This window comes from Lacerta agilis, chromosome 11 (genome assembly GCF_009819535.1).
Source record: "Lacerta agilis isolate rLacAgi1 chromosome 11, rLacAgi1.pri, whole genome shotgun sequence".
NCBI classification, from domain to species: domain Eukaryota; kingdom Metazoa; phylum Chordata; class Lepidosauria; order Squamata; family Lacertidae; genus Lacerta; species Lacerta agilis.
This window is the reverse complement of record NC_046322.1, coordinates 663,673-681,172: the sequence shown is the minus strand read 5'-3', so window position 1 is coordinate 681,172 and position 17,500 is coordinate 663,673. Positions and strand designations below refer to the sequence as shown.

The window sequence follows — 17,500 nt, the reverse complement described above, 5'->3', positions numbered from 1 at the left end:
AGCTGCCTGGCAAAGACCAAGATGGGGGGGGGGCTTCCAGTATAGCAAAGCCCCTTCAGGAGCCCCCTCGCCTTTCCTCTTTCTGCCCTTGTTGCTTTGGCGTAGCTGCAAACACATCTATTTATTCCCACATTTGGAGCTGGAAGACGAAAAGGGGGGTTGTCTGCTTCCTGGCTGGTCCCCGGCTCGGCCCTCTCTCTCCGCCTTGACCGTTTCCTGCTTTTCTTCGCACTTATCCTGGCTTCATGGGAAAAGGTGGACAGAGCATTGGCTTTCGAAGAGAACAAAGGCCAGCGGAGACATTTACTGGAAAGTCAAAGGATCCTGGTGGAAGATGGAAAACCCCACTTGGCCCTTGCCCAACAGAAGTGGAGGCGGAGGAGTCACTGTCTGTGCCCGTGAGGCCATGCGAGGAGGAGCAGCCGGTCCCTCCTGGAGGCAGAACTGACAACAGAAGAGCCTCTTAGCTGAGGTGGAGAATCACCGCCTCCCTCCTGTCCTCTTTCAGATGTGGATATTTAGGAGGGGACTGAGCCTCTTGTGGGAACAAGGTGCTGTGAAACTCTGCAGCAGGAGTTTGGGTTCTCCTTTGGAGGGAGGAACGTGTTGCTTCTCTTCTCTCCCCCCTCCACGCCCCCCAACAGCTCTTTGTGTGGATCTAAGCAGGAGGAGAGAAAGCAAAGACCAGCCTGGGAGGGTGGGTGCCTGGGAGCTTCCTATCGGGGCACCTTCTCTGCTTCTTAGGTGAACTCCCCAACCTCGTTCCCTCCAGATGTTCTGGACTCTCCAATGCCAGGGAGCCTTGGTCAGGCTGGCTGGGACTGGTACAAGCAAAGAGTCCAGAACATCTGGAAGGCAACAGGTTGGCCAAGGCTGACCAGAAGCCTGCAGGTGCTGGAGGTGCTGTTTGCATGGCATTTGGGCTTCCCAGAGGAAGGGAAGCAGCTGCTGGTTTTGCTTTCTGCCATAGGAGTGGCAAAGGGCAGAAGAGGAGGAAGCAGAGGAGGAGGAGATGGTGCAGGTGGCCTGGGGGTTGCGGGATGCAGGGCAGATATTGGGAATCTCACTATTAAGTAAATCGCAGAGAAGCAGGAAAGTTCCTTGGCCCACCTGCATAGATATTTGCACAGGGCGGGGCAGGAGAGTGACCCTTCTGCCCCCCAGAGTGAAATGGAATATTTTGTCCTGGGAAAGGGAGGTTGTCCCTGGTGGTTCAGACAGAATAAATCTGGTTGCAGCAGCATTAGCATCAACAAGAGGACCTCCCACCACCACCACCCTGCCGCTGTCCTCTGAACTTCTGTGTGGAGCACAAGGGACTCGTGGGACTTGTGTGCCGTTGGTCTCCTGGGCCGGTTGCAGGAAGGTCTCCTGAGTCCAGCTTGGATGAGGTTCACCTGGATCAATCCCACGCTTTGCTCGCAGGGCATCTCCTTCATCCCTTTCCCACTTCCAGAACCGAGATGATGGCAAAAGAAGAGCTTCCAGGAAAAGTCTGGAGATCATTTCTGGCACACCAGGAGACTTCACCTGCTCCAGTCCCAGCAGCTGGTCTAAGAGCTGCAGGACTTCAGGAGCCCCCCCCCCTGCTTTGCAGTGGGTGGTGTTGATGGGCACAAGACCTTGGGCTGCCTAGCTGGACCTCCCCCCTTTATACAAGGAGCACCCCTCCTGCAGGGACTTATCACTTCAGCCTTGAAGCATCCCATAAGTGGCTACTCCAAAGGAAAAGCCCACCTGCCTCCAGTTACCAGTGCTAGTCATCTGTGGTCCATCTTCTCTGGCCTCAAAGTGGGTGGGGGAAACACAAATAGCAGACCCCACCCGGCAAGCCACCTTCTATATGGAGTCTTGGCCCTGCTCCATCTGACTCGGGAGTGTCTCTGCTGACTGACAGCAGCTGTCAAAGACCTGGGTCACAGGAAGGTCCTTTCCCAGCCCTAAACCACCAGACCTTTTCAGTGGGGCTGAATCTGGGACACGGTGCATGCAAAGTGCAAAGGATCCAAGCCCCCCCCAATCGCCCCCAGTTCCCAGAGCCTTCTCCTGAGTCCAACCATCAAGTCTGGCATCCTCTGCTCCAAGGGCTACAGCTTCCACTAGCCCCAACCAGTATGGCTAGTTGTGAACAGTCAGACCCCTTTATTGGTCCCTGGGTGGGCGCTGCACTTGGGACCTAGCAGAGGCAGAAGAGGATGCCTGCCCCAAAGTAACAGGCTTTTCTGCCTTGAGGTGTGACCACCCCTTACCTGAATCACCTGCGGCAGGTGACTTGCTTATGGCCTCTGCTGGGCTGCTCTCATGGGGAGGGTCCTTCTTGGGTTTGATCTCCCAGAAGGTAGAGAGGTGGGGGGGGGTCACAGTCCCTCCTCTTTATCATTCTGGGGGACCCATCAACTTCCCAGGTAGGTGGCGGGAGTTAGAACCGGGTAGATGAAGCAGTGGCGACTTGCAGTAATGTGACCACAATTTTTGCGTGTGAGTGAGCGAATGGATAACGCTTCTGCTGCCCCCCCTCCCTCCTCTCTGCAGGGGACCTCTAGCTCCTTAGTAAGCGAGAGACACCTGCCAATCAATCCCGCCCACAGCGCCATGGAGTTCTCTTGCCTGGACTGATTTCTCCAAAATGGGGTAGATTCTTCCCGCGGTGCTGCCAGATGCTGCATTCATGAGTGAGGACGGTGTCCGCCGTCAATATCACCGTTTAGACGCCCTCCTTTCCTGGGCCTCGACAGGTGCGAATAAATAACAGCATTTGTTCTTAGCTCTAGAGTAGACTTGAGTCAGGGCCCCGTGGCCCCAGCTCACTAACCAGAGGGATCTGGGATTTGTTGAGGGTGCTGAGAACTGTAGCTCTGGGAGGAGGTCAACTGCAGTTCCCAGGAGTTTGGGGAGGAGGCGAAGTGCTTTGAGTTTGCTCTGCATAGATGCTGTGGCTGTGACTGGTGTCTGCCTGTTGGCTTGACTGACAGTGGCACTTCTCCCAAGTCTCCTGAATGGCACAAGTATTGTGGAGCAGGAGAGACTTGTCCCTTTTCATTTATGCCTTTGCTTGTTTCCATTTCTTCCTACTCTGCATTTCTCCACTCAGGGTGGCTTGCAATGAAACATCAGATTGTGAGAAATAATTATAATTGTCTATGCCCCACCCTTTTCCCTAATAAGGACTTGAGGCGGCTTAGAGATAAAAATCATGAACACAGAACATCAAAAGCCAAGCATCCCCTGTGGATGACGTTGTTGTTATTAAGACATTGGATGCAGCCCTGTTTAGGGAAGCTTTTAATGTTTAATAGATTATTGCATTTTAACATTCTGTTGGAAGCCGCCCAGAGTGGCTGGGGAGGCCCAGCCAGATGGGCGGGGTATAAATAAATTATTATTATTATTATTATTATTATTATTATTATTATTATTATTATTATTAATTAGGAGACACACAACCCTCTTCCACACAGTGCTTGCAACCTCAATGGCTTTGCTTGCCGGGAGAAAGACCCACCACCCACATTTCCCTAGGGGCTCCTAGGGAGCACCAAGAGATTGTGACCCCCCCCCGCAGCCAAGGTGCTTGCTGGATCACGCCCTCCCTGCGGATTCCTTGCGCAAAAGCCCTGCTGTCTGGGGAAGCCCCAGGTCCCGGTTCCCGTTATCTCTCTTGCTGTTTAATCATTGACCCCCTCGCTGAGGGCAGGCAGCCTTTCTGGGGCCCCATGCTCTGGAGAAAGGCTCTCTGGATTCCTGCGGATGAATCCAGCCATTATCCGCCAGACCAGAAATGGCTCTGAGGTCTCTGGAGTCCCACCACCTCCCGGGAGGGAGGGCCAAGACTGCGGCTGAGCAGCCAGACCTTGTCCTTTCGGGGGGTGTTCAGGTCTCACAGGCTGCTGCCCCCAGATCCTTGACTCTGAACCCAGGTGTCAGCCGTGATACTGGTGACAGAGCGAGGAAGAGGGTGTCCGAGTGTGCCAGGGCGCCTTATCTCTCCCAGCGGAATAAACTAAGCCTGCATTGCAGGAGGTTGGACTAGATGCAACATTTTACCTCGCGGTGAGCATCCTTGAGCACTCATTCCATAGTGTAAGAACAGGATAGAAATCTTAAACATGTTGTTGTGACAGGACTGGTGTCACAACTCTCCCACCGGCACCTGTGCTATTTTAAGAAGCTCTGGAAAATTAAAGGTTTCATCTCCTGCTTTAGAGACTATGAGGCTCCGGTGGGAGCATCTTTTAAGAACATGGCTTTTGAAAAGGGTCTGAAGATCTGTGGCCGAGAGAAGGGGGCTCATGCCGCCAGCACATAACTTGCTTGCAGAGTGGAGGCGCAATGGCACAAGTGCTTGCATGCGCCTGGGGTCGTATGTGCGTTGTGTGCTGCCCCAATCTCTGAATGGTGGGAGATTGCAGGGGTTCCAAGCACTTGCCCAGAGTTCGTGTTTGAATTTGGGAATGAGGCACAGTGAAGACACACTGGTGTCTTTATGGTCGATGGTTTGTTGACACATCCGTGCCGCCTGAGCGTGCGAAAGAGAGGTTCACAACACTTGACACCCCCCAAAGAGTCTTGCTTCTCCCAGAGATGCAGCCTTGAAACCAAGCAGAAGCCAGCCTCTCTCTCTGCTTGCTGCCTCGATTGTAGGTCACATCACTCAAAATTCAACTCTAAGCTCTGGCTTTTGTCCTCCTCCTCACCTGTGGGTTACCAGGTGGGCCCCAACCATTTGCTGCCTCCCACAGAGCCCCTTCCTTACGAGAAGGCTAGCCTGGATATTCCAAGAATTAGAAACCCCGATTAGATTTTAACACCTGCTGGATCCAGGGATTAGGGGGGTCCAGCACTCAGTTAACACCCACCCACACCCAAATTCATAACAGTATGCGCAACAGCTCCCAGTCCCTTCCGTGGGTGGACTGACAATGTGCCCGCCAGGGAACACCCGCGCACGGATCCCCACAAGTTGGAACCAAGCAGGAAGTGATGCATTTGGGGACAAGTGTGGCAGGTGCCTCTCACCATCCCTTCTTGCGATGAATGAGAAGCAGCGATGGCCAAAGACCCGGGTGGGTTTAAAAGAGAATTAGACAGATTCGTGGAGGAGGGCTCCTCGCCATGACGGCTGTGCTCTGCCTCCACACTTGGGGACAGTAACTCTTCTGAATCCTACTTGCTGGAAACCTCAGGAGCGGAGAGGCTTCTTGTGCTCCAGTCCTGCTGGTGGGTTTCCCATTAGACGTTGGCTGGCCATCTGCCACGGATGCTTCAGCTGAGATTCCTGCATTGCAGGGGGTTGGGCTAGATCAGGGGTGGCCAACAGGTCGATCGCGATCTACTTGTCGACCCCTGGGAGGTTTTGGGAGATCGTGGTCAAGCGCTGGCTCCTCCATCCTGCAGCCGCGCCCCCTCGCCCCGTCCTCTAGATTGCTAGAACGGAAGACATTTCTTCATCTGCCCTGACCCCCCCCCAACGCAGTCCCAACAACGTTGACCTGAACCCCCCCCCCCCCCCACAAAGGGGTAGATCACTACCAGTTTTTAATTGTGTGAGTAGACTGCAGTGTCTTGGGAGTTAGTTGTCCCTGGACTGGATGGTCCCAGGGGGCCCGTACAACTCTGCAGTTCTTTGATTCTATGACCTCTGGTTGGCCATTGTAAGAACAGGATTGTAGACTAGATGGGCCCCCTTTGGCCTGATCCTGCAGGCTCTTCTTACACTCCAGCTTGGAGTGAATCACAACCGCAGTGGCAACCCTGCGCTGGAGTTGGGTGTGGAGGAGGTTTCTCTGTACTAGGCAGGCCCAACTCAGCCCTGGGCAATTTCCTCCTTTCTTGCACCAGGTGGGCTGAGGTTGCGATCCGTCACGCCACCACCGCTGCTGCTGACTTCATGCCCCATTGAGTGTGTGTGTTCAGGCAGCAGCAGCCCCCCCCCACTCCTAGCCCAGATGTCCCACCCACTGTCCAGATGTTGCTCTGTGGCATCTTTCCCAAATCTCACTGCCTGGGGCAGCGGAGAGAAAGGACTCCCGTTTCTGCCACGAGAATCTTGTTTGCTTTCCACATTGTGAAATCGGAGGTTGGATGAGTCATTCCCCCCACTGTACTTTTAAAAAGATACAAAGCTCACTCTTTCCCCACCTCCCTGCCTTTCCTCCCCAAAATGTGGGTTGCTGTGCATTTCCCAACCCAGCCATGAGTTTCAGTGGGGAATTCAAATCTGGGTCTTCCTGATCTGACAGCCAAGGTGCCTCCTCCTCCTCCTCCTCCTCCTCCTGCCCCATTTCTCAAATGCCAGGGGCTGAGAGGCATCCTTTGCCGACCCATTAACTCTGAACCCCAAAATGTGGGATCCTCTCCAAAACTGTGCCAAAGTTTTGCGGTTTTTTTGCAGCATTTTGCAGCGAAAACCCCGTATTTTGCAGTGCTCCACAAACTAGCAATTGATATATCAAACATGGGGTTTGTACTTGCCATTAACTACGAACCCCAAACTGCCTGCTCTCAGGCAGCCCATTGGCCATGGGAGAAAAAGGCCAGGGGGCTCAGCTGGGTGCCAGAAATCTCCCTGCTCTGCTTTTCTGCCTTCACCCTCCCTGGGGTTCAAGAGCTGCCAGCCATGCAGAGGACCCTTCCAGGTTCTCAACACCTTGTGGCTGGGATTCCATCACAGGTTACCAAATTCAGGTTTCTGCCCTCAGCCTTGATTTGGTGCTCTTGAGGAGGAGTCCAGAATAGACTGGGAGCTGAAAAGGGGAGGAGGGTGGAAGATCAGAAGACCCCCAGTGGGACGAGGATCAGAGACAGGATGGGAACAGCAAGAGGCTTAGAACGGGGCTGTTGCAGCTAGTCCTGCATTTGAGCTACCCGTATGGTTGGCTACTGCAAAAAAACAGGTCTCTGGACAGGATGGGCCCCCTTTGGCCTGATCCACACCCAGAGCTCCCCCCCTTGGGAGGAGTTGAAGGTGTCCTGGTGTGCCTTCCGTCCCTTGCTTTCCTTGCAATTCCTGTCCCATTTTATGACTCCTATCTCATCTTCACTTTCCCTTTATCTCCTCCACCCGTAACCTTTGTCCTAGGTGACACACTTGGGTTGCGCAGACCTTTGGGCCCCGGCCTTATCAGTTCTGCACAGAGCTTAGCAGAGCCGTCTTTCCCATAGGGCTTAGTGGTTCATTGTGCCAGGGCGCTGGCCTCTCAGGGCGCCCCAGCGAGTGGGGGAGCTGCACGGCTTTGCTGGCAGCCTCCCCTTTCCCTGCACGCCTGCCAGCTGCGCCCCGCCAACCATATGGCTGGCGGGCATGCAGCTTCCTTCCCAAGCCTCCTCCCTCCCTCCCCCCACACCCCAAGGCTCCCCTGCCTGAATGTAGGATCCCCCTCAGCCAAACCAACACTTTGAATTGTTCTCAGAAACGTACTGGGAGCCAATGTAGGTCTTTCAAGACCGGTGTTACGTGGTCTCGGCAGCTGCTCCTAGTCTCCAGTCGAGCTGCCGCATTCTGGAATAGTTGCAGTTTCCGGGTCACCTTCAAAGGTAGCCCCACATAGAGCGCATCTCCAAGCGGTGTCCAAGGCCCATTTTGTGTCCCTCTGTCCTCCTCCTCCTCTTTCTTCCCTCTGTCTAACTTCTTCTCTCTCCTCCACAGAGCATGAGAGACACCTTCGCGCCAATGACCGAGCCTTCAACCTCCAGTTTGAATATGCCGTAAGTAACTGGGTGCCAGCAGCTGCATATTCTAGCCAAGCTCAGGCCAAATGGTCACAGAGCAAGAGCTGGGGGGTTGTTCTGCCAGCGGGGGGGGGGCAGAATCTTGGAGTTGCCAGGCTGAGTTTTGCACACCATCAGTTAGAGAGCTGGACTAGGACCTGAGAGACCAGGGTTCAAATCTCCCCACTTGGCCATGATGCTCCCTGGGTGACCCGTCCCAGGGGGCGGCTGATGCCTGACCAGCTGGAGTGTCTGGGCGCTCAGATGGCATCTGGGTGTGTTTGTTTTGCTGCGGCTCTAAATTATTATTATTATTATTATTATTATTATTATTATTATTATTATTAGCTGGCCATGGGGTCTTGGAAACCATTGAAGTGTGTGGAGCATTTTCTGGGGGAAAGTGGTGGGGCAGAGGCAAAACTGCTGGAACTTGTGCTTTCTAGGTGCAGGACAAGCAGAAGTGTGGGTGAGCCCTCCGTGGAAGCAAAGAGCCCCACAGATGGGTGTTCTGGGTGTGCACCACGGACAGCCCTTGCAATGCTGGCAATGGCTCACCCCACGGCTCATGCAGAGTGACTTCCAGCCAAGCTCCAGGTGTAGAAGATACTGGCCAACCAGTCCCCTTCCGCCTCGTGAGGCATTTTCCTGCCGCAGAGCCTCGGGGCCAGGGAAACCTCAGCTTCCCATGTGAACCTGTCCCAGGACTGTACCTTTTTGTTCCTGCAATGGCTGAGCAGAAGGCTCTTCAGGAGCGAGGAGGAAGGAGGCAAGAGGGAGGAAGCCAAGAAGCCTGACAGCCTGCACCGAGGATACACACAAACACACGCCACCTTTTCCAAATCTCACGTTGTCAGTTGCCCTGAGCTCCGCCAAGCCTCCTCTCCCTTCCCAAAATAGCGCTGTGGATTCCCACTCCTTGCTGCTAAATGACACCTGAAGCTGCTCCGTTGTGCTGGAAGGCTTGAGTGAGAACAGGAGCCCCCACACGGGTGAGCAGCCCAGGGGGGCAAAGGCCTGGCAGGAAGAAGGTGGGATCACACTGCAGGCCTGGAAGGAGGAGGAGGAGGAGGGAACAGAACGCAAGACCCTCAGAAGAGCCCTGCTGAATCAGGCCACAAAAGAGCCATCTCGCCCCAGCATCCCGTTTTCACTGCTGCCAACCAAATTGCCTGTGAGAAGCCCACAAGCAGGGCATGAGCACCAGAGCTCTCTGCCCACCGCCACCAGTAGCTCCCAGCAGCTGGCATTTGGGGGAATAATGCCTCTGACAATGAGAGCCTTTCTCTCCGTGAATTTGCCCAGTCCTCTTAGGGGCAGCTTAGGGGGCAGCCATCTGCTGAGCCGGCTCCGTGGGGACTCCTCTGTCCAAGGCTGGCCCATGTCCAGGCATGGTCTCTGGAGCCAGGCACCCTGATCCAGATCAGGAGACGCACACCTGAGTCCCTTGAGGGATCAGGAGCTGGGATCAGTTTGGGATTTGCATCCCAGGTGCCATTTGGAGGGGCATCCATGTTCTGGACCGGCTTCCCAGTGAAATGGGCTCCATCCAGCTGCCTGCCTGCACTTTGGTCCACCTTTGAATGCATGTGCAGTTGTTAGATTTGTGCCCCACCTTTCTGCCCAGTGGCGCCCAAGGCCACCATCCACGAGGGCTGGTGAAGAAGGCCAACTTTGCCCACAGATCTCCTTAGCTAGGTGGAGGAGGAGGGAAACCCGGTCCCTCTCCCCCCTTGTTTTGCTCTCTCTCTCTCTTTGTCTCTGCGTATCTGCACTTGCCGTTCTGCCCTGTACCGATTGTGGGTTGCATCCTGCTAGGCCCAACCCTGGCATACGATGGGTCAGAGCTCTGACCTGGAACAAGACAGCTTTTAATCTTCCAGAAGAAAGGGGGCAACCAAATGCAGAACTATTAGAGCAGTGAGCGTGGCAGAGAAGGAAGTTGGAGGGAGAGCAGGGGCAGAGGAAGCCACCTGGCTATCCGGGGCGGCAAACCTGGAAGCACCTGGGGGCATGGTTTCACTCCCAGCACGCACGCTGCACTGGCATTCTGGGAGCGGAGCGCCAGCAGCGGGCGAGCACTGGGCGGGGCAGCCTCGCTCCGTGGCTTGTTCAGGGCCCGCTGGTGGCGCACTGGGAGTGGCATGCGGCTGGCAGGCAAGCCCCGGACGGGCTTGCTCGGGGCCCGCCAGTGGTGCACAGCACTCCGTAGTGGTGCACTGCCGGCAGGAGAGCCCTGAGTAAGCCCGTCTGGGCGGAGGCGAGCCAGGGAGGGGCACCCAGAGTTTCACCCTCTCCAGGGTGGTACTTGGGGCGTACCGCCCCCTTCGCCCCCCCCCTACACCACGGAGGGAGAGAGGCTCTCTTGGAGAAAAGAAGGGGCCGCTTTGGGGCATGTACTGATGTGAGCTATTTTGGGAGCAAAAGCTGCTTTCTGGAAGGGTCTCCTATCTGCTGAAGACGGGCGTATCTCTGAGCAGGTGGCATCTGCAGTCTTTTAAAGCAGAGCTTGGCTGGCCACCTGTCAGAGATTCTTGAGCTGTGGCTCCTGCCTTGCAGGGGGTTGGACTAGATGACATTTGGGGGATCCCTTGCAACTCCACAATTCTAGGATTCTGTGATTGTCCTCCCACTAGAGCCCGTTGGTCAAGGGGGTGGACCCCGGGGCCGAGAGAGAGTCCAGGGCCCTGCATGGCCTGCTTCCTCCTCTGCTGACCAGCCCTTTCCCCTTTTCCGCAGACAACTTCCCAGAAGCTCCTCCGAGGTTAAGGGGGGCTGGGAGCAGAACAATTGGTGGGGGCTGCCTGTCTGGACAGCTTGCGTGTCTGGTGGAGGCGGCCAGGCTGAGGAGGAGAGCAAATGACTTTGAGGAGGAAATGGGCTGGCCGGCAGCCTGGCCTTGGCTGTCAACCAGCCCAGCTGCCTGGGGTGGAGGAAAGAGAACCGGGCGCCTCTCCTGGGGGCACAGAAAGCACTTAAGGGCACAGCAGCCGCAGCTCAGATTGGCTGGCCCCGCCTTGACTGCCTGCTCTGGTGCTGGGGATCCTGGCTTGGCCACTGAGCACTTCCCATGTGATGCCCCTGGAGAAGGACCAGGTCACAGAATGGTAGAGATGGAAGGGACCCCGAGGGTTATCCAGTCCAACCCCCTGCAATGCAGGAACATGCAGCTGCCTCATATGGGGGTTGAACCTGCCGCCTTGGTGTTATCAGCAGCACCTTGCCCTAACCAACTGCACTATGATGCAAGCATCAAGGTTGGCAAGCAGGCAACTGGGCCAAGGCAGAAGAGCTCAGGGTGCCAGGAGACTCCTGCAGTGACTCAGGCCAGGGAAGGAGCATCTTTCCTGCGGTGGCCGAGAGGGTGCCCCAATGGAGAGCAGGGCAGCAAGGCCATGACCCTCCCATGCCGATTCCCCCCAGCCACAGGTTTCCAGAGGTAGACTGCCTCTGAACATGGAAGCTCCACTAAAGCTGTCATGACCAGAACCCACGGCCTGATCTATCCTAAGCAGATCCCAGGCATAGATCTTGTCCCTTGGGCACCTTGATTGCTCTTAAGAGTCCTGCCTTTTGCAGCCATGGACTTTGGCGGCATGGGAAGAATTCAGTCGCCCATCCTTGGATGGGGGATTCAAATGACAAGAAAGGACATTCTAAACAGAGTTTGGATGAACGCCTATTGGAGATTCTCTTGCTGCGATTCCTGCGTTGCGGGGGGTTGGACTAGATGACCGTTGGTGCTCCCTTCCAACCCTGCAGTTGTATGGTTCTATGACATGAGGAAGGGCCTCCTACCAAGGCTCACTGATGGATGTGGTCCTGTGCAGCAAGAGAAATGGAGGAAGCTTCTGCAAGTCCAGGCCAGGTGCGGCTGCTTGTCTTGAGCCCCAAGCAGGGTGCCCCCGCCAGCTGCGAGCTGGCATACCACAGCTAACGTGGCAGGGAAGCAGGGCTGCAGCCTCTGCCTGCCAGTTCACCCAGAGGGGAATGAGATGCCTTTCCGTGCCCCTCTCACTGGCCTCCCCGTCAGGGTCAGCAAGGGCAGAGTCTGGAAGCCAAGCTTTCTGAGAGATGGTTGGAGGAGCTGGGAATGCTTGGCCTGGAGAAGAGAAGGCTGATATCCGCTATCTTTCGATATCTCAAGGGCTGTCACACGGAAGAGGGAGCAAGCTTGTTTTCTGCTGCTCTGAAGGGTAGGACTCGAACCCATGGCTTCAAGTTACAAGAAAGGAGAGTCTGACTAAGTATCAGGAAGAACTTTCAGATGGCGAGAGCTGTTTGACTTCAGGATGGAAGATGGTGGACTCTCCTTCCTTGGAGGTTTCTAAGCAGAGATTGGAAGGCCATCTGTCAGGGAGGCTTCAGCTGAGTCTCCTGCATTGCAGGGGGTTGGACTAGATGGCCCCCGGGGGTCCCTTCCAACTCTACAATTCTATGGTGCTTGGGAAGGGAATGTTTTTGTTGCAATTTCACGCAATGGCAGCAATCATATGGGGGAGGATTACGGCAAGCACAGCACGGAAGGTGCTTAATGATGAGCATGTGCCGAGTGCTAATCACCCGCTCATCTTCCCTCTGCCACAGTCAGACAGACAGACGTGCCTGTTAAGCACAGCAGGAGGACCCAAAACTCTTCCAAAGGAGGTGGAGGCAGTGTTCTGCGCTGCAATCCTTGCAAAGTTGGATGATTAGCTCCACCGTCTCCTAATGACCGAATCCCCAAAGGCGGCAAGAGCAGGGGGTGCTGAGCCAGCACAGCTGCTCTCTGGGGCACCCCCCCCAAATTTAGGAAGCTCTCTTGCAGCCTAACTTGGTGGCACAAACTAAGCCCCCCGTTCAGCATCACCCTGCGTGTGAAAGAGTTTGCACGAGCATTTCTGTGTCTAGTGGCACTCTAGAAATGTGTCTCCACATTTTTGCAAGCATTAATCCTGCATCCTGTCTATGTATCCGGGAGAACATTCAGAAACTTTGCAGAACTGTGTGTGTGAGCTGAGCCTTCCTCCAGAGCTGCTGGATTTGGCTCAGTTCAGCTAACAAGCTTGGGATTGGGGCCCTCCTTTGCCATCCGGTCCTGGATGCCACAGGATTTAAGTTTTAAAAAGAAGGATACTGACAAGTTGGAAGAGGTGCAGAGGACGGAGACCAAGATGATCAAGAGTTTGGAAACCCAGCCTTATGAGGAGCGGTTGAGGGAGCTGGGGATATTTAGCCTGGAAAACAGGAGACTGAAAAGTGATATGAGAGACATCTTCAAACATCTCAGGGGCAAGCTTGTTCTCACCTGCTCCAGAGGGGAGGACCCAAACCAATTCAAAGCTCAAGAAAGGAGATTCTGACTTAACATTAGCAAGAACATCCATTTGGCCTCCCTCGGAAGGTGGTAGACTCTCCTTCACTGGAAGTTTTAAAGCAGCGGTTGGTTGGATGGCGGTTTGTCAGGGATGCTTTTGCTGCGATTCCTGCATTGCAGGAGGTGGGACTAGATGGCCCCTGGGGGTCCCTTCCAACTCTACAATTCTATGCTTCTATATGACAGCGGAGCTCGTTTTCCTGACTAGCCACACCTGGCCCTCTCTCTGCTGCATCCTGAGCTGCCCCTGGCTGGTGCTGCGTCCCACTGGTCCAGTCTTGAGGTTCTGTGAGTGTTCGGTGCACCTTCCCAGATCAGGAGATTAGGAGGCGCTTCCATGCGGAGAGCAGAGATGGGACATTTAACTCCCAGGAAGCGTCTAAATGGAACTGCTGAAGTGCCTCTGGAGGTGGGTTGAGCTTCCGAAAAAGCAACTCCCTGTAAAGTGACGAGGGGTTCTCTTTTTGCACCTTCATGGGGCCAAGAAGGAAACATGGTTGTTGGCGCTTGACTTGGTTGGATCTGAAAGCGAGGCCCCCATTCTCTCTGCCTCCGTCTGGGGGGCCCTGGATTCCTCGCACCCTCTTCTGAGCCACCAGGTGTCAGGGACCGTGCTGAGGAGGGCTGCACTGAGGAGGAATGGTGGGAGCCTCCCCCTCTTCCCAGCAGCAGCAGGACAGTATAGATTTGGAACAGTGGTTTGCAGAGGGGCATAGCTCAGAAGGCAGAAGCTGGGAAATACTGGGTGGGGAACAACTAGGAGAGGGAGTTAACAGTCTCCCTTTCGCTGAAAAGTGTCCATCCACTCAGCCCCAGGTCAAGGAGAGCAGGTACAGGTGGCAGCACAGAAAGCAAAGTGGTTGCAAGATCAGGTTGCAAGACGCAGATGTGACGTGGGAGTGGGGGGGAGCACCTTCATTCCTAGAAATGGATTCTTTGTTCTCTCGCTATGATCATTAAAATTTCTAACTGGTAAGAGACTCCTTTCGCTTTGTTCTGCTTATCTACTGCCAAAGGGGGGTGGGGGAGGAAGCCGAGTCCCTGAAGCCTGACACCGGATCTTTGTATGTCATGTTAGCTTAAGAAGACTGTTTCTCCTGAGGCAACAAGGAATCACTTGGGGTGGGGGCAAAGGCCAGGGACAGTGCGGGGCTTCTGCCGACTCACTTTCTCCATTCATTGCTTGTGGGGATGAAATGGAGAACCTGCCCCCCATTCCCCCCCCCACCCTTTGTGGTGTCTAGCAGAATTCTCCTCGGTTCCTCCTGCTTCCCCCCACCCCCACTGCCAGTGGCTCCCAATGTGTGTGGTACCACGCCAGGGGTTGGAGGATTACCTAGGGGGCGCTAAGAGTCGAGGAGGTGGCAGGGAGGGTGGCGCAGGTGTAAATGATGACGAGACTTTGCAAAGCTGGTAGCACTGGATCGAGCTTGATACTTTTGTTGCAATAATTAAACCAAATGGTTTTAGTGGGATTTTGAATGAATGTGCAACTGATCACTGCTTCTTTCCCCTTTCTCTACTCTTTTGAATTTTATTGCATTGTTAACTATCTGAGTAGGTCGTGGAAGCTGCTGTTCTGAAAAATGCTTTTGATAGGCTACGATGGTGCACAGGGGATGAGTTTATGGAATGGGGGGGGAGTTTGGGAACCGTGGGGTCAGGACCTCTTTGCAGCACCCTTGTCGATCAGGCTCTGGTCAAGGTGGGTGGGTGAGCTTGGGACTAGGTGTCTGCCTTAGGAGGGGGGAGGGTTGCTGCGTGGTGCCCTCCTTTTCTGCTGCCAAGGGGTGGGAAGTGGACCGGGTGCCCCTTTCCCTCCTGGCCTCAATCACCGCCTTTTCTTCCCACAGAGAAACTCCATCCAAACCTCAAAGTACAACGTCTTCACCTTCCTGCCTCTCAACCTGTTTGAGCAGTTCCAGCGGGTGGCCAATGCCTACTTCCTCTTCCTCCTCATCCTGCAGGTAGGCGTTCCCCAGCTCCTCCTCCTCTCTATTCCCTCTATTTTGCTGCAGGGATGCTCCCCTTCCGCATCCGGAGGCAGCCTTCCCCAACCTGGTGCCCTCTTCCTTCAGCCCTGCCAGCTGCCTTGGGATGGGGCGCATTCTGAATCCTGGCAGGTGGTGTGCTGAGCCCCGGGCAAGCAAGCAGGGTAAAGCCACCTGGCAACCCTTTTAGTGGACACATAGAGCCATTTGACAGTGAAATGGACTCCCTCCAAAGGGGGCAGACACTACCTCCTTGGATGGCCGTCTGTCAGGGAATATTGATCTGTGATTCCTGCATGGCTGGGGGTTGGATTCGATGACCCCTGGAGCTCCCTTCCAGCTCTGCAATTCTAGGATGACTCTGTCATGGAATTCTACTCAATCCAGAGCAGATTCCAATGTATAGTAAGCAGAGTAAAAACTGAAACCCATTGCAGGATTCCCAAAAAGTAGACCAGAGGCAATTGTATTGCATTCAGCAGAGCATTATTGCTACTGAAGGCAAATGAGCATAATGGTCACAAATCCAAAATATTCAGGATTGGCCCTGTCCGCAAGAAATCCAGTTGCAGCAGACTTAACTTAAACTTACAACAAAGGTAAGGTAAAAGGACCCCTGACCATTAGGTCCAATAGCGGATGACTCTGGGGTTGTGGCGCTCATTTCGCTCTATAGGCCGAGGGAGCCGGCGTTTGTCCGCAGACAACTTCCGGGTCATGTGGCCAGCATAACTAAGCCACTTCTGGCGAAACCAGAGCAGCACACGGAAACGCCGTTTACCTTCCCGCCAGAGTGGTACCTATTTATCTGCTTTCACTTTGATGTGCTTTCGAACTGCTAGGTGAGCAGGAGGTGGGACCTAGCAACGGGAGCTCACCCTGTCGCGGGGATTCGAACTGCTGACCTTCCAATCGGCAAGCCCTAGGCTCTGTGGTTTAGACTACAGCGCTACCCATGTCCAAACTTAGAATAACTTACAGTATAATAAGACTAAACCTTAACACTAAGCATACAGAAGGAAGAGAGACAGAAAGTGAAAGTGAAACCCAGGCTCCTTCTGGCCTCACTATTATAGTCAACATGACCTTGACTGAAATAGATAACAGGACCAGTTTAAGCCAACTGTACTCAGCTTCCCAGAAGGAATAACCCAAACATCAGGAACCTTCTGCCTGTTTCTTTCACACAGAGAAGCTTCCAGAACCCTCTTGAATTAAGTAGAATAGGAAAGATTTCTGCACATCAGATCAATTCCTTCTGCACTAAGAAATGCAAACTGACAGACTCTGCCTGTTCTCCCCCCCCCCCCCGGCAGCTCATCCCTGAGATTTCTTCCCTCTCCTGGTTCACCACGGTGGTCCCCCTCATCTTGGTGCTGGCCGTGTCGGCAGCAAAGGACGCCATTGACGACGTGGTAAGAGTTTTGAGCCTGCAGGCGCCTCCTGCCCAGAGCTTGCCCTGCGGCCGACCCCCTTTGGAGCAAGCACCCCGGTGGGCCTCCAAGCGTTGCCTTCCTGGCCTGGAAGTGTCTGGCCGTTCAGCAGTCAGCGTGATGTGGAACCGGGAGGGGGCACCGGAGGGGCTGTTTGGCAAGCGTGGTCTCTGCGGGGAGAGCCACGGTCTGGCCTGCAAAGCGACTCCTGGCCCAAGTCAACAAATCCCTTGGGAAATCCCAACACCCGTCTCTGAAACGGAAAGGCAAAAAGCTGCAAGGATTCAGGAGAGCTCCCAGGCCAGCCCACCTGGAGGCCAACTAGCTGAACTGGGTTCCACACAGTCGCAAAAACAAATTAACCGAAAATGCCTCAAAAACAAAAACGCAAAATAAATAGCAAAAACAAAAGTGCCAAACTTAATCTGTTCCGGAAGTCCGTTTGCTTCCGAAATGTTTGAAAACCAAGGCACAGCTTCTGATTGGTGCAGGTGCTCTGGAAACAATAGCCGACAGCCGTGTTGGACGTTCAGCTTCCAAAAAACGTTAGAAAACCGGAACACACACTTCTGGGTTTTCAGTGTTTGAGAACCAAGGCATTTGAGTACCAAGGTACCACTGTAATTCTGTTATTTCCACCCTGCCCATCGGACTAGGTTGCCCCAGCCACTCCATCATATGCAAAAACATAAGGGGGCAACAATGATGTCTAGGATACGCTGCCAGAGGGAGAGAGGCTAACTTCTGACTCCAGGTTTTGAGTCCAGGTTCCATCTTTGCCTTCCATGTTTTCCAGAATCGACATGCAAACGACAAGCAAGTCAACAACCGTCCTGTCAAGGTGCTGATGAATGGCAGGTGAGCAGGGCTCCCTCCCCTCGCGACGGCCTCGTCAGGCTACCCCCATCTTTGCAGGGCAACGTAGAGCTCATCCACAGTTCCCTCCCTGCCCCCAGGGAAAACTGCTCTTTAGCGCTCCATCGGAACAAATGGCCAATCAGGTTTTCTCCGTT

The 17,500-nt window shown here is 54.4% G+C and overlaps 1 protein-coding gene across 5 annotated transcripts in view; it reads left to right on the top strand.

Annotated features, from left to right (window-relative positions):
* The window catches only part of LOC117054943 (phospholipid-transporting ATPase ID-like), a 65,131-nt gene that overhangs the window by 8,340 nt on the left and 39,291 nt on the right, over positions 1–17,500 (top strand). For 4 of the 5 annotated variants that reach the window (XR_004427555.1, XM_033164192.1, XM_033164191.1 and 1 more), the window contains exons 2-6: positions 2,533–2,735; positions 7,646–7,704; positions 14,917–15,030; positions 16,371–16,469; positions 17,284–17,345. Coding sequence is in view for 4 of the 5 variants with exons in the window: in XM_033164192.1 (XP_033020083.1) it covers positions 2,669–2,735; positions 7,646–7,704; positions 14,917–15,030; positions 16,371–16,469; positions 17,284–17,345 (401 nt within the window). In the remaining variant the exon portion in view is untranslated. The remainder of the gene's footprint in view (positions 1–2,532; positions 2,736–7,645; positions 7,705–14,916; positions 15,031–16,370; positions 16,470–17,283; positions 17,346–17,500) is intronic. The other variant, XM_033164193.1, reaches the window with a different exon arrangement.